Source organism: Lacerta agilis, chromosome Z (genome assembly GCF_009819535.1).
Source record: "Lacerta agilis isolate rLacAgi1 chromosome Z, rLacAgi1.pri, whole genome shotgun sequence".
NCBI classification, from domain to species: domain Eukaryota; kingdom Metazoa; phylum Chordata; class Lepidosauria; order Squamata; family Lacertidae; genus Lacerta; species Lacerta agilis.
Genome location: NC_046331.1, coordinates 13,548,521 through 13,563,823, shown reverse-complemented (window position 1 = coordinate 13,563,823; position 15,303 = coordinate 13,548,521). Strand labels below are relative to the sequence as shown.

Sequence of the window (15,303 nt, the reverse complement as noted above, 5' to 3'; positions counted from 1 at the left end):
GTATATACCTGTAACTGTATATATCCAGAGAGAGACTTTATGCCTTCTTCCACGTACCATGAGCGTCTGCAGGTGTCCAAGGATGAAGAGGCTGAACTTGGCTCGGGTGAGGGTGACATTCAGACGCTGCAGACTCTTCAGGAACCTGGAGAAGGCAAAACAATCCACAGGTGAAGCTGGCTCAGGGTGGGCAGTGCCCCCTGTCCTCCTAGCTGACCACAGTGGGGTGAACTAAATCCCTGCTGGAGTTTCAGGGGCCTTAGAAATGCATTTGTAAGTGCACCACTAAAAGGTTGCAGGCATGTCTATGTATAATTTCAACGGGCCTCCTCCGAGTAGAGACAACCCCCTGCTGCCATATTTCTGCTTTACATTTTTCATTGGAGGCCCTGATTTTGATCAGTTTTATTAGTGGTGAATATTTATTAGTGATATTCATTTATACATGGGTTTTTCCCATTGCTTTGCAATATTTTAGCTTCTCTCTGCCTCCCCCATAGGTTTTTTATGAAATACCTTTTAAGATTATAGTTTAAAACATTCAAAATGGTTGTTTATTGATAGCTTTAATTATCATTTAATTTAATTGTTCCTTGGATGCATCCTTTATTGGACATCACTTCAGAGCAAAGTGAGAAGCTTGGGGCATAAATCTTAGAAGTCAGTCCATGATCTGCTTTTGCAATTTCCGCTCCCCGCTCCCCCCACCATGTGGCTTCCAAGCACAGAGCACCCTTCCACACCCCACACCCCCACGTGGAAAGGAAGTGGACTGGTGGTGGGAACCAGATTTAGACCTTAGCCACCCACCCACCCACCCCTGCAGTACAAACCATTGGCGGATTAATATTATTTGTTGTGATTCAAGTGAAAACTCTCTCGTTAATATTTCAAGACTGTGCCTGAATATTTTATTCGTTTCAAAGGTGACTTGCAAAACAGAAAGGCACCATTAGCGCAACTGTGACCTTCTTCTCCTTCTCAAATAATAATAATAATAATAATAATCAGGAAAAAACCAAACCTGTAAAGGAAAACCAAAAGAAGTGCAGCCCTGTTTGCCCGATTTCACCCCATCAGCCCTCTGTGGAGCCAACAATTCTGCCAGGTCACATCTGACAGCACCAAACCCCTTGCCTGCCAGGGAGGACAGGGGTTTGCTGCTCCATTTCCCCTCTCCCCCAGCGAGACACAGAGGAAGCTCCCTCACAGAGAAGCCATTTTGCCAGCGTCAGGAATTGGAAGTTCATTGGAGTAAGAGAGCTGCAGTGATGAAGCTCACATGGCCTTGGCCTGCCCTCACTCCCTGCAAAGAATATTGTGGGACCACAAACCTCTCCTCTCCTGAATTCCCTTATGGGCATCACAGGTAGCTGCAAGAATGCGGACAGAGACCAACAGGGGGCTCAATGCCCCACACACTTGACCACCCCAAGGATTGCACCCGAGCCCTAGAATTGCCGGCAGAGGCACCCCAGTTGACACCTCAAAAGGCAAAGCCTTACCCAATTGACCCTTGCGTGCTTTTCGCTCTAACACAGGTGACAATGATGCAGTCCTTCTCACGGCCCTGGAACCCATCCACAGTGTCGACTTCTGCAACGCTGAAAAAGGAAGGCATTTTGTTGTACAGAGCTATTCAACGCATTTCTTTTTACTAGTACTGCCTCCCGAAAACAGAGGTGAAACTAAGAAGGAAACAAGCCACACGTTTATGACATCAGAAGAAAACTCTGCACTTCTCATTATGTGTGTGGAGAGGGAGGGAGGGGCGGAGAGAAGATTACCAGAGTCACTGAATGGGCTGCGGCACATCACTTGGCCCACCTCTAAAATGAGAACATATTCTGTATTTCACACACAGCTGCTGCATAAAGAAATGAGGTTTTTTTTGGGGGGGGGCGGTATTTTTGTCTACATACATTTTCTAGGGTTGCCGTATTTCAGAAAGATCCAGGACTAAAGACTGCCTTTCAGAAATCCCCCAGATGTCAATTCCGCCTTTGAAATCCTGGTAATGTCTGGTAAAATCCAGACATACAGCAGCCCTAGCTTTACTGTCATCCAAGAAGAGAGGTCCCTGCCCCAGGGAGCCTACACTGTACATTTGGGAAACAGAGGGAGGAAAGTTTTTATTTTATGAAGTAAGTGCAGGCAAGTCCAGCAAGGGATGACTGCCGAAGTGTACTTCAACAGCAGGGAAAGCCTCAAATGAAAGGCCTCACCAGCCACATGAGGGAAGGAAGATAGGGAGAATTATGGAACATTGCAAGTATTCTTGGAGAGGGAGTTCCAGACACAAAGGTTCAGCAAGGAAGTATCATGGGAGTTGTTCAAAGGAATAGGAGGCCTTCCGGCCACTGATGGTGGTGGAGATGAAGGAGTGAAGGTCATTGGTCAGGTGTTCCAGAGAGCAGGGGAGATGGTGAGTTGAGGAGAGGCTTGTCTGCGGCTGCAAGGAGTGTGCAATCTCCACATGCAGAAGCAGTCCACTTCTGAAGAAGAGGTGCCCAGCTTGTGGGTTTCCTAGAAGCATCTGGAGGCAGTGAGGTGTAGTGGCTGGAGTGTTGGACTAGGAGCTGGGAGACCAGGCCTCAAATCCCTGCTCAGCCATGAAAGTGGGCAGCCTTGGGCCAGTCACTGCCTCTCAGCCCAGCCTACCTCACAGGGCGGTTGTGGGAATTAAATGAGGAGAGGGAGAACCATGTACAGCACCTTGAGCTCCTTGGATATAAACACAATGAATAAATAAGCTGGACCCTTGGCTTCATTCAGCAGGGAGATTATGGACAGACTACTGCACTTTTGTACACCACAGGGATGGGAAAACCCTGGCCCTCCAGGTGGTGCTGGACAGTATCCCCCACCCCCCAATAGGCCATCCTGACTGGGGCTGTTGGGAGTCCAGCAGCATTGAGAGGGGCACAGGTTTCCCAGCTCTGATCTGAGAAGCATCCTCCCTTTTCCCTGAGGGAATGCCTTTTCTCCATAGAGGAATTCTTCCATCTTCTGCTTGAGGGACTCAAATTCCCATAATTCCCTGATCACTCAAGGCTTGCAAAGCTTCTACCTCTTTTCTTCTCTTTCAAACTCTTTCTCCAGCTCGCTCAAGATCCTTCTTTTCTGAGCACTGTATGGGGTGATGATCCCAATGTTACGAGAGTTGATGCCTTTCTTCATTTTTGTAATTAACTTCATTAATTCTACGACCAGTTTCACTTCCTGGAGATTGATGAAGGAACTGAACAAGAAAGAAGTAAAAAGAAGGGAGGAGGGAGAAAAGGATGAGTGGAAGGCCTTGTAGATGGATGAGTGCCTCAGGTTAAAAGTCAGCACAGGCTGACTTGTTTCTCTTAGAGGGGGGATTGGGGGACATACCCTGCCCCAACATGGATCTGGCTAGGTGACCTAAAAGATGACTTCAAACTTAATGGTTCTCCCCAACTCTGAAACAAGGTAGCTCTCAAAACTCTTTGCCAGCAGTGAAGGAGGACATGGCTGCAAAACTGTCACCTGCTCTTGCTGTAGCAGACAGTGGGAAAGACCAGTTTGAGACTGCTGCAGGCTTTCCAGTGGGGCATCTGTTTGGCTTCTGTGAGGACAGGATGCTGGACTAAGGGGGCCATGAGCCAGGCTCAGAAAAGGGCAACCCAAACGATGAAGGGGATGCAACAACTCTCCCTATAAGGAAAGTTGCAGCATTTGGGACTTCTTACTTTAGAGAAATGGCAATGCAGCAGAAGTTTATAAAATTATGCATTTTGTTTTTTGAAGGTTTTTAGTCTTATTTGTTTTTTAATCTGTTAAATTGGTTTGAGACTTGTTTGTGTAAAAAGCAGCCAACAAATATAATAAAACAAATCAATAATGTTTCATTTGATTTGGTTTTTACTTGAATTTGTTTATTTTGTATTTTGCTTTTTTATTTCACTGCTGCTAGCTACCGTGAAAAAAGCGGACTACACATTTAACAAGAAAATAAATGAATATCTTACTCGCTCTCCCGTTTCTCCTGGGCATCCAAAACATCAAAGAGGAGGTACGGTAGGAAGGGCCAATCCATAGAGAATCGGTTCTCTTCTGTCCGCCTATAATGCCATGAGAATAGTCACCATGTAATAGCTTTTAAAAACAGTGTCCAAAGTCAATTGGCTAAATTATTTACTCCTGGAGGAGACGCTGTCCATTCACATGATATTCATCACCTGAAGAAAACTAGCATGTCAGCAGAGCCGTAGCTAGGTGATCTTGTGCCACTGGCAGAACTATCCAGATTGTGCGCCCTAGCCACAGATAAATTAGCTCTTCTTTCTGCCTCTCCTCCAACCCCCCCCCCAACCCATTCAATTCACCCTCTATTTAAAACCATTTCTTATGAGGCAATAATTGATATTTATATTTATGGACTTTTTAAAGGCGATTTTACGTCCCTCCCCCATCGACTATGGGGGCCCACCTTACCACCCCCTAGCTAAGGAGGTGGGGGTGATTGAAACTGCTCTCCCCGATGTCCTAGTTTTCTACTTGCAGGGAAACATTCCAAAAGTATGACAATCACAGGCAGAGATTAGCAGTGGAAGGGTGAAAAAATACAAAGGCTTACACAGATTTTCCCTGGTGAAGGCTCAGAAAGTCTATGGGACTCTGATAAGTTCTTTCAGTAGTTAGGGTTTGAGACTTTAGCATCCTGGTTCTTCCCCAAGACTCTCATTCCCTGTTTCTACAGTATCCTGTCTCCCTGCCCTTTGAAAAGCATCACCCCCTTTGCCACATAGTCTGGATTGCTTGAAAACAAAAAAGTTTAAGCAACTGTGCCTCATATGATTAAATCTTTTGGGTGCACTTAATCCTAAATGCGGTGTCACAGATTCCAAAGAATCACCCAGTTCTACAGAGACAACAAGGCATGACAGCTGTTTTCAGTGCTGTTGGCATGCTGAGATTCTGCAGGACTACAGAACATGATACTGGGTGTGAAATCCAACTTCCTGATAATTTTAACTTGCATTCAGTAAAAATAAGTTGTTTCAAGCCTTAATGCTCCAAAGACATGCCTGAAAGCACAAAGGCAATGCCTGCCAAAGCCCCCAGGAGCAAAAAGGAAGTCAGAACAAGGTTTCTGGAGTGCCTTTGTCTTTCCCCGTAGCAACAGAAAACCCAGCTAAGAAATTGTGCTAAGTAAGATAAATTACAAAAACAATTTGTGAGTCATATGCACAATTCATGCATGTCACGGAAACCAGCTTTTCCTGACACAGAATTTGAATTTCATGGGCACAAAATTTTATTTTATTTTATTTTATTTTAAAAAAAGCTCAGCAGCAGCAGCAACTTGGCATAAATATAGCTACTTGCCACTATACAAATCCAGTCAAGTATCAAAAGCACATAATTCAAGAGTAACATTTCAGAAATGGTTAGAAAGAAAGACTATTATTGTTTAAGTATCAAATCAAGTTGCCAGAAGGAGTCAGGATGGATGCCTATGATCATGTGCAGAATTTTCACTCACCTGAGTACTTACCTGTAGTGCCTGAGCAAGTGTATCCCCCCCCCTCTCATACACACACACACACTGGATATGATGTCCAGGTGTTGCCAGACTACAAGTCCCCCCCATCCCTGACCACTGGCCCTGCTGGCTGATGGACTCCAGCAACATCTGGAGAGCACAGCCAACCCATCACTGCACTTGGGGGTTCTGAAAAATTCAGGGTAGAGTGGAACCTTTGCCCATGTTCAGGTCAACTTCTTCTGCAACATCTGTTGACTTGAGGCAAGATAGTAACAAAAAGATGACTACGCACCCATCAGTTTTCAGGGCACGGTCATAGACATAGTTAGAAGGGAAAAGGCAGATCTCGGGGTGCATCCTGTACTGAGTGGTCAAGCGCAGGACTGGAAGCCTGTCAATGACTTTCTCCTCAAGCTGCCCATTCAACAGTCGGCACAACCGCTCCATCAGAGACTGCCCGTAGCCGTACTCCTCAGCTTTCTGCGGGAAAGAAGCAAGAGAGGAGGAAGAATGAGACTTTCAGTGGGTGAGTCAGGTGGAGGCAGCAACTAAAGAACAAGAGGTTGCCATGTGAAATTGCTCAGGGTATACAGCTAACTCCACACCCTCTGGGTTTTTTTTGTCTTTTCCCTCTCCAAGAGTGAGCCAATATTTCATGGGCACTGGCACACTCAGTTCTCACTGGGCTGTTTTTGGAAGAAACAACATTAGGTCCACCCCACCCATATTTTTGTACTTCTGCAAACTGAGAGGCCAAACCAAGTCTGCTGATACCTCCGTCTCGTGTATGGCTGTTGCATTTTCTGCATGGCTGCTGCAAGCTGCATTTTTTTGTGCATAGCTGCCCATTTTGGGTACATAGACATGAGGGCTTGGAGATCAGTATTAGTTTACAGTTTAACATTTACAGTGATTTAGAGCAGTGTTTTTCAACCTTTTTTGGGCAAAGGCACACTTGTTTCATGAAAAAAATCACGAGGCACACCACCATTAGAAAATGTTAAAAAATTTAACTCTGTGCCTATATTGACTATATATAAAGTAATTCTCTTGAATAGGAATCAAATAAACAAATTTTTCCCACGGCACACCAGGCAACATCTCGCGGCACACTAGTGTGCCGCGGAACAGTGGTTGAAAAACACTGATTTAGAGGGCTCAAAGTGTCCCATGTACATTACCAGTACTTTGTGTTAATCCTTACCACCTATAAAGGCAAATCAGTACTACTATGCCCATTTTTCAGATTGGGAGGGGAGGGAATGAGGCAGGGATAGGTTCATGGCAGGGAAGAGATGTTTGAAGTAGAGATTATGAATGAATGAGCTCTCTTGAGCTACCTAAAAGGCTTGGGAAATTAACAGTCCCATGAAATAACCCTACTTTTTATATACTTGAAAGTGGGGAAGATGACAAAAGAAAAAGAGTGCAGGAACACCTCCCCTCTTCTGACATTCTCCGCAGCGCATCAGAACTAAGAGAATTAGTGGTGCTTGAGGAGCAAAAGTCTCTCAAAGGCTACTGCTATGGGAATATTTCTTGATATACATTTTAAAAATGCATTTTTAAAACACTGGCCCTACCCACCTTTGCCTCTGCCTCACCTGCCACTGGAATGTATCCCAGTGTGCTTGGGTACATAAATCTTTCTTCCACCAAAAGCGCTGTTGTCTACCAAAATGGGAGTCTGGGCTGATTTCAGAAAAGCCTGCAAAACTGTGTGATTCATTTGATCAGGCAAAGTAATTCAGTCATCGTCACTGGAAACAGCTAATATGCCATTAAGGAGCTGTTGGTGGTCTACTTTATTCATGCCAATAACAGGGTCATGAGATAAACAGAATATCAGCTCTTTGCTGCACAACTTCATCTTTCCTGGAATAAACCAAACACCTTAATTTGTGCCGTACTCACCATGGATTTAACTGTGGGAGGAAGCTGCTTTGGATCTCCAACCAGGACCATTTTTTTGCAGCCATGAGTGAGCGGGATGAGACTTTCAATCTCACAAGACTGTGCAGCCTTTTAAGAAGAAAAACACACCAGTGTGAATGGGGTGACAGGAAGAGAGGTGTATTCCATGCAATGACAGAAAAGCCACAGGTATGGATCCTAATATCTTGCTGCAGGAGCCATCTTGCATCAAATCCCCCCCCTTCCCACCCCCAGCCCCACATCTGCAGCTCATCCACTGCGACTCCCAGGAGCCAGTTTTCAGGAGGAGAGGGAAAGCCAGGGTCTTCAGTCCAAACCACAGAGGTTCCTGAGGATCTTGCATTAAAAAAAAACATATCCCAAATTCCTAGCCCTCCAACATTTGTCTGCCTCCCATTTCAAAATGTATTTCTGCTTTCCCTGTATGGTTATTTTGATCTAGTTCAGCTTTCCCTTCCAACCCAGCGAGTGCCCATCAAAGGTTTTGTAACTCCTACCAGCCCCAAATGGGAGCCCATTTCACATAATGCTCAACTGCACAGCTAAGTGTTAACATACAAACAATATTATTTTGTTCTTGGATTACAGCAGCTGAATTTTAAAGTGTTGAGGTTGTTGTTTTTTTTAAGTGGTGGTGATGGCTTCAACTTGAGATTGGTGGATAGCCAGTTTGGGGAAAAAAGTTATCTAGGCATCAAAGTCAAAATGTCCACCCTCAAAAATGTGCAAAGCACTCAAGCCAAAAGGAAAACTCATTTTCAAATTTCAGCACACACAGAAAATTAACACTCTGCATGTTGTTCTTGCCACAACGGGGGCTGGGGACAGGGTCAGATTTTGCTAAATGGAGTGACGGAGGAGAGCCTGCTCATGGCCCAAGATTGACTGCCTTCAACCAGGCTGTAAGATGGGACACGGCGGCTTGCTTGACAGCTTATGTCCGTTAATATAATTCTTTCCTGATATTTATTGGGGTTCTGGGACCAAGAACAAGCTATGCAACTCTCAAGTCCCCTGCTCTAGGCATCTTTGAGAAATACTTCAGTGGCAGAAGGTTCAAAGAGGGGATCCTACTCTTTGGGATGAAGAAACCACTAGTCTGAGCTGCAAAAGGAAAAATTCCTTACTGCCAGAAGAAAGGCTGTGCAATGTGGTGATCAGGGTCAGAGAAAGAGGAAACAAGCAGCAGTCCTTAAAGGCAAAGTATATTTACTGTTGTTACGCTGCAGAGAAAGGGTGGAAAGAGAGGCCTAAGGCCTCTCATGGATAGACAACAAGACGCCCTCCAGAAGCCACATACTTTGCAGAAGGTCCCAGGTTCAATCCCCATGGCATCTCCAGGTAGGGCTGGGAGAGACTCTTGCCTGAAACCCTGGAGAGCTGCAGCCAGTCAGGATAGGCAAGATGGGTCAATGGTCTCATTCAGTATAAGGCAGCATCCTTTGTTTACTAACAGGGATACCCAACCTTTTGGAGCTCAGGGGCCTATTTGGAAATCTAAGAAACTTATGGTCTCCACAAAATACCCATTTCACGGAAGAAAAACTGGCAAGGCTCTGACTCACCGATACTGCCAACAAAAAACCCCAGGCAAACCATGCACATCTCAAGATAGGAAGAAGAAAATACAGCCTATATCTCCAGAATCAATCAATCACATTGAACAAAAAAAGCTGCCTTGAGGGCTTTTAGTGTCAGAGGTGGAAATAAACAATCAAATAAATACAAAGCCAGCCAAAGTGAACAGGGTTGTTTCTGTGATGCATAAAAGGTACCAATGACATCCTCTCCCCAGAATACCCCCTTGCTGCCATAGTGCCCACTAACTTCATCCACAATGATGCAGCTCAGAGGGTCACAGCCCTGCCGCCGGAATGCTGATGCCAGCATGTTACTCCCACTGGTGCTCAGCGTGCAGCAGATGATGTGAGACTTCAGGATGATGTTCGCTTTCATATCGCCTTGCGATCGTCCGCAATCCTGGAAAACACAAGAGCCAGAAATTTTGAAGAAGACCTAGTTTTCAGACAGAGCCCAGTTTTCTTTCTGCTGCCTGATTTGTTTTTATAACAAGTCCATGCTCAGTGCGTGATTAAAGATGAATTCGGCTCCTTTTAGAGGAAGAAGTGGCTTAGATGCTAAAATGAAGGGCCTCTGTGGAGGGGTACCGATTTTGAATGCAGAAGGCGGCAGCTTCATTAGCCAGTATCTTCAGTTAGGGCTTTGGATACCCCCTGCCTGAAATCCTGAACAGCCACTGCCAGTCAGTGCAGACAGTATTGACCTAGATAGACCAATGGTCTCAGTGTAACACAGCTTCCCTGTGCTCCTATGACTCAGGATGAACACAGCCAATACCTGCTTAGAGTCCATTTGAAGGCATATGTGTTCACCAGTGTGGCACTCAGGAATACAACAGTGCCACTTCTCCCGATGCCCACTAAGCCCCACCTTCTGTGCCACAAGGTGGTGAAGAGAGCTACCCCCTGCCTTGGAAAGTGCAAAAGTTTGTATCCAACACAATTAATAACATAATGAGCCTATTAAAATTTAGTTGCATACAACTTGTAGAACTGAAAGAGGAAGTGGGAGGGAGTGCTACACTTCTATCTTCTTTTCATTTGATGTGCTTTTCAAGGCTCAGACTGGCACATTAATACAGTGTTTTTCAACCTTTTTTGGGCAAGGGCACACTTGTTTTATGAAAAAAATCACGAGGCACACCACCATTAGAAAATGTTAAAAAATTTAACTCTGTGCCTATATTGACTATATATAAAGTAATTCTCTTGAATAGGAATCAAATAAACACAATTTTTCCCGCGGCACACCAGACAACATCTCGCGGCACACTAGTGTGCCGCGGAACAGTGGTTGAAAAACACTGCATTAATAGATGAACAGAAAGCAAGACACTGGACTAGATCTCTGAGCCCCCCAAAATGCTTATAAGTCCATGACTTGGCTGAGTTAATGGTACATGACTGATGTGCAACAGAGCAGCATCACCATCAGTGATCTGCGGTAATGAGAGATATATCCTAGCTGGAGCTAACTTGAGACACAAACACTTTTTTTTTGCATGATGAAACAAAGCAGTTCACTGAGAAAGGCTGTTTTTAAGAGCACCTTAGAGATCAAATGGTTACCTTCTTCAGTTGAACAGTGAGCCTCTTTCTTTCCTCTCCAAGCCTGCAAATCTCCTGGTCCAACAATCGCATCTGGATGAAAGGGGGAAAGTTGCACTCTTATTTTTAACAAGCATAAACAACCCAGCATGGAGAAGAGCATAGTTCAGTGGCAGAGCATCTGCTTTGGATGCAGAGGGTCCCAGATTCAATCTCCAGTGGAATCTCCAGGTAGGGCTAGGCAGGTAACCCTGTCTGAAACCCCAGAGAGCTGTTGCCTGTCAGTGTTGAGAAAATGAGCTGGATGGATGAAAGATAAGGCAGCTTCCTGAGCTCAGCAGCAGTATCTGTTAAGCATGCAGAAGCGCTCCAGTTCAGTCCTCAATAGCATTTCCAGGGAGGAATATCCATTGTCTGAAACCCTGGAAAGCTGCTGCCAGTCAGTGTAGATCAGAGGTGTGGAACCTTTTTCAACCTCATGGCTGCATCCCTTTGTGAGCAAGCTTGCAGAGGTCACGTGTCAGTAATGGGTGGAGCAATGAATGCAAGTTGTTCCCTTTGTACAGTTGACTCAATTCTACACCCCCTCTCCCAATATGCTATCCAGGAAAGCAAAACTCCAAGGACACATTCTAGCCAGGCAAAAAACAAACAAACCACTACCTACCCTGATGTAAATAATACTAGAGAGATCTGATTCAGTGGAGAGCAGCTATTAAGTCAGCTATAATTCAGAGCCATGAGGAATGGAACCTTATTTCAGAGGTAGAGCATCTGCTTTGCACACAGAGGGTCCCAGTTCAATCCCCAATGGAGAGACCCTTGCCGGAAACCCTGGACAGCCACTGCTTGTTATAGCAGACAATGCTGAGCTAGATGGACCAATGCTCTAACTCAATATAATAATAATAATAATAATAATAATAATAATAATAATAATAATAATAATAATAATAATAATTTTATTTATACCCCGCCCTTCCCAGCCAGAGAACCGGGCTCAGGGCGGCTAACATCAATTAAAATCACAACAAAAAACATAAAAACGATCAATTTAAAATAACAGATTAAAATACAAATTTAAAATTCAATTAAAACTGCAGGTCTCAATTTCAAAATAACCCACCAATAAAAGATGAAGCATAAATATTAAACAGAAACCAACCCAAAGGCCAGGTGGAACAGCTCCGTCTTGCAGGCCCTGCGGAAAGATGCCAAATCCCGCAGGGCCCTGGTCTCCCGTGATAGGCTGTTCCACCAAGTCGGGGCCAATATTGAGAAGGCCCTGGCCCTAGTTGAGGCCAACCTAACGTCTTTGTTGCTCGGGACCTCCAAAAGATTATCACTTGAGGACCTTAAGGTCCTACATGGGACATACCAGGAGAGGCGGTCCCTTAAATACGAGGGTCCCAAACCGCATAGGGCTTTAAAGGTCAAAACCAGCACCTTAAACCTGATCCTGTACTCCACCGGGAGCCAGTGCAGCTGGTAAAGCACTGGATGAATGTGGTCCCGCGGCAAAGACCCGGTAAGGAGCCTCGCCGCGGCATTCTGCACCCGCTGGAGTTTCTGGGTCAGCTTTAGGGGCAGCCCCGCGTAGAGCGAGTTACAATAGTCAAGTCTGGAGGTGACCGTCGCATGGATCACTGTGGCCAGATCAGGGCGAGAGAGGTAGGGGGCCAACTGCTTAATACGGCGGAGATGGAAAAATGCCACCTTTGCTGTGATTGCAACCTGTGCCTCCATAGAAAGAGAGGCATCAAAGGTTACACCCAAACTCTTGACGGAAGGCGCTGGCACTAGTTGGGCCCCCGCAAGAGATGGGAGTTGTAACATATATAACAAATCTTACTAAAAACATTTTTTTCTGCACAGCCCCCTTGCTACTTGAGTCCCCCCATTCCTGGAGACTGCGTCCTTGAACAAGTGAAGCACGACACCACCACGTTTTGCCCCCTCCCCCATGCCTTCACACTTTTAACTGCAAAGCAGGTCCAAACAAGTTTTGGAATGCCAGCCTACTCAACAGCCTGATTTGGACGTGCTAATCCTAGTCCAATTACCTATGCTAACAAACAAGTACCTTGTCTACTCTTTTGGTTTTTTCTATAGCACGCTGGCGAGAAAGAACGTCCAGCTGTCGATCCAGCTCTTCTTTTCGTCTGTAGATATCTTGATCTCTGCCAAGGGCTGCTCGGTCTAAGGAATCCAACCAAGTGCTTTTAGTTTAGTCATTTATATCCCAATTTTGAAACAGAATGTTGGTCACTTACCAAGATGCTTTCTCTCACACACTGATATTCAATGCTCCTGCAGGTTTTTATCTAGTGCTGGTCAGGTCCATTAATTTCAATGGGTCTGCTCTAAGCAGGACTAACACCTATGACAAGCCAGGTGTCCTCCATCTTATAATAAATGCTGTTGTTTATTATGTGATGCTTCATCATTTTTATTATTTTTAAATAAGACTTGTAAGGAATTTTCCTAAAGGGCAGAATACACACAGGTCCTGCTGTCTGCATGCTTGCTATCTGAAAATTCACCAAACATCACATAAAGAATTATGCCCAAACCTTACCATACACTTCGCAGATTCAGACAGCCAAACAACCAACTTCCTTACTTTCTTGTTTGTTTGTGCTTTGCTAGTCAGCAGAAGCCATTTTCGGAGATTGGGGGAGGGGCAGATCAGCTGAATCAGAGAGCAGGAGAAATCAAACCAATCTATTTTTCTTTTGGCTACAGCCATCTTGGGAACAGCCCATGGAGAGAGCGGGGAAGAGGCTTGAGAAATCCCACATTAGAAGTAGTTACTTAGGAACTACTTGTTTTGTGAACTTTAGCCTAACAAACCATTTCCAAGAAACAAATTTAATTAAACAATCTCCGGCTACAGACCTGGATAGGATGGGAGGGATAGGGTGGTGTTACAGGATTTCATCCCCTCAGCTAATTCCTGCTCTGGGCTTATGATCCGGGAAGACTATTTCAGATAGAACTGAGACCAACTTTTGGACCTCACTATTAAAACAACTAATCAGGAGACAATTGGCCATGGGGAAAAAACCAACTGATAGATGAGGAAGACAAATTTTACATGTACGATGCTCTAAAAGAAAAATACCATCTGTCAGAGGTGGCCCAATGGCAATACCTTGCAGCAACAACATCTTTGGTCCAGCGGCCTTCACAACATCTTACATACCCAAGATTTTGGAGCAATTGGATAATTCATTTGAAACTAAGAAGGCAGGGGTTACTTTTTATAGATATGTATTATCAACAAATAAGTTTGATAGGCAGAGTTTAAGAAATTATTGGAATAAAGATTTGGAATGCTCACTATTTCCTAGACAGTTGGAAAATGTCATGGCTTCAATATCAGATGTGGGAATATAGTTGCAGAGTTAAAAGTTATTTATTTAAACCTGCACAACGACAAGCGGATTGCTGACACGTTTGAGTCTTTCGTCCTTTCTTGATTGTCAATCCCCTTATCCCCCTCAAAATAAACACATGAATCTGATTAATAACCAAAGTAAAGTAATTTGCTGACAGATTCATTCATGTACATATTTAGGTTACAAAACAAAAGATATAAACTATATTAGTGAGTCTCTTAACACATCTTTAAGCAGCAGCAGCAGCCTAACCAACAGACCAAAGCTAACTGACACAAAGTGGCAGTTGGTCCTCCCTTAGAATGTTGGATTTGACTGACATCATCCCACATCAGATGCATTGTTGCATCATATACAAACATAAGGGAGTCCAGTAGATTCTAAGTATTGTTTTCTACTGAACTCCCTTATGTTTGTATAATAAATGACTATCTAATGTAGCTCTTTGTTAGAGCTATAATATAGACAGTGATTCCTTGAAATATATGCTTTTACTGTGTTACACACTTACTTAGTTTTGGGGAGGTAGTGCTGAACTATATAAAACAAAGACACTTGCGGGAAAAAATTAAGATTTTCAGAGGTGAATGTGCTCTTGAGCTATATACCCATTGTATGGAAATTGACAAAGGGACAGCAAAAAAATGGAATCTACATGCCCTAATGGTGGCCAAGAGACTGATACTGACGAATTGGAAGAACAGAGATACAATTTCCCTTAATCAATGGCTTAACATATGATTGGACAGCTTAAGGAAGCAGACTGTCTTTGGATAAATACAATATTATTTGGAATGAGTTTACACAGAAGAAACTACTGACAATTATATGTGTATTAGGATAATAAGAATATACACATCTGGATATTTATGTGTGGTAATGTAACAGAATTTTCTATTTTTCATTCTCACTCATTTTCTTTCTCTTTCCTCACTCTCTTTTTATAAATGAAATGCTTCTAATAAAAAAAAATGGGGGGGGGGGGCGTGTGGAAAAAAACCCTTTATAAGATACTCACTCATTTCATGGTCGGCCTGGGCATCTAGACTAAACTTCCAGACGTCCCTGCTGATCGAGCTTTCTTGTCCCAGTCTCACCAAGTTGATGTCACCACAGTTTCCTGGATGTAAAACAGATACTCAGTGCATTGTTAAATTACAGTTTTTTTGAATAAGAAAGAAAGAGAAGCATTTGACAAACAATTTTGATCCGCTTAGCAAATACTGAAATCTGCATCTTGCACATTAAGAGTTGAAAAATGTTCAGGAAAGGGCAACTAAATGATCAAGTGACTCTCCTACAAGGAAAGGTTGCAGAATTTAGG

The 15,303-nt window shown here is 44.0% G+C and overlaps 1 protein-coding gene across 1 annotated transcript in view; it reads right to left on the bottom strand.

Moving 5' to 3' along the window:
• Nucleotides 1-15,303, bottom strand: part of SETX (senataxin) — a 52,252-nt gene that overhangs the window by 2,389 nt on the left and 34,560 nt on the right. Inside the window, exons 15-24 of the mRNA XM_033137692.1 lie at nt 14,998-15,099; nt 12,662-12,777; nt 10,600-10,671; nt 9,278-9,430; nt 7,430-7,537; nt 5,808-5,995; nt 3,996-4,088; nt 3,071-3,241; nt 1,506-1,604; nt 58-145 (exon numbers count right to left, since the gene is read on the bottom strand). Coding sequence (XP_032993583.1) covers nt 58-145; nt 1,506-1,604; nt 3,071-3,241; nt 3,996-4,088; nt 5,808-5,995; nt 7,430-7,537; nt 9,278-9,430; nt 10,600-10,671; nt 12,662-12,777; nt 14,998-15,099 — 1,190 coding nt within the window. The remainder of the gene's footprint in view (nt 1-57; nt 146-1,505; nt 1,605-3,070; nt 3,242-3,995; nt 4,089-5,807; nt 5,996-7,429; nt 7,538-9,277; nt 9,431-10,599; nt 10,672-12,661; nt 12,778-14,997; nt 15,100-15,303) is intronic.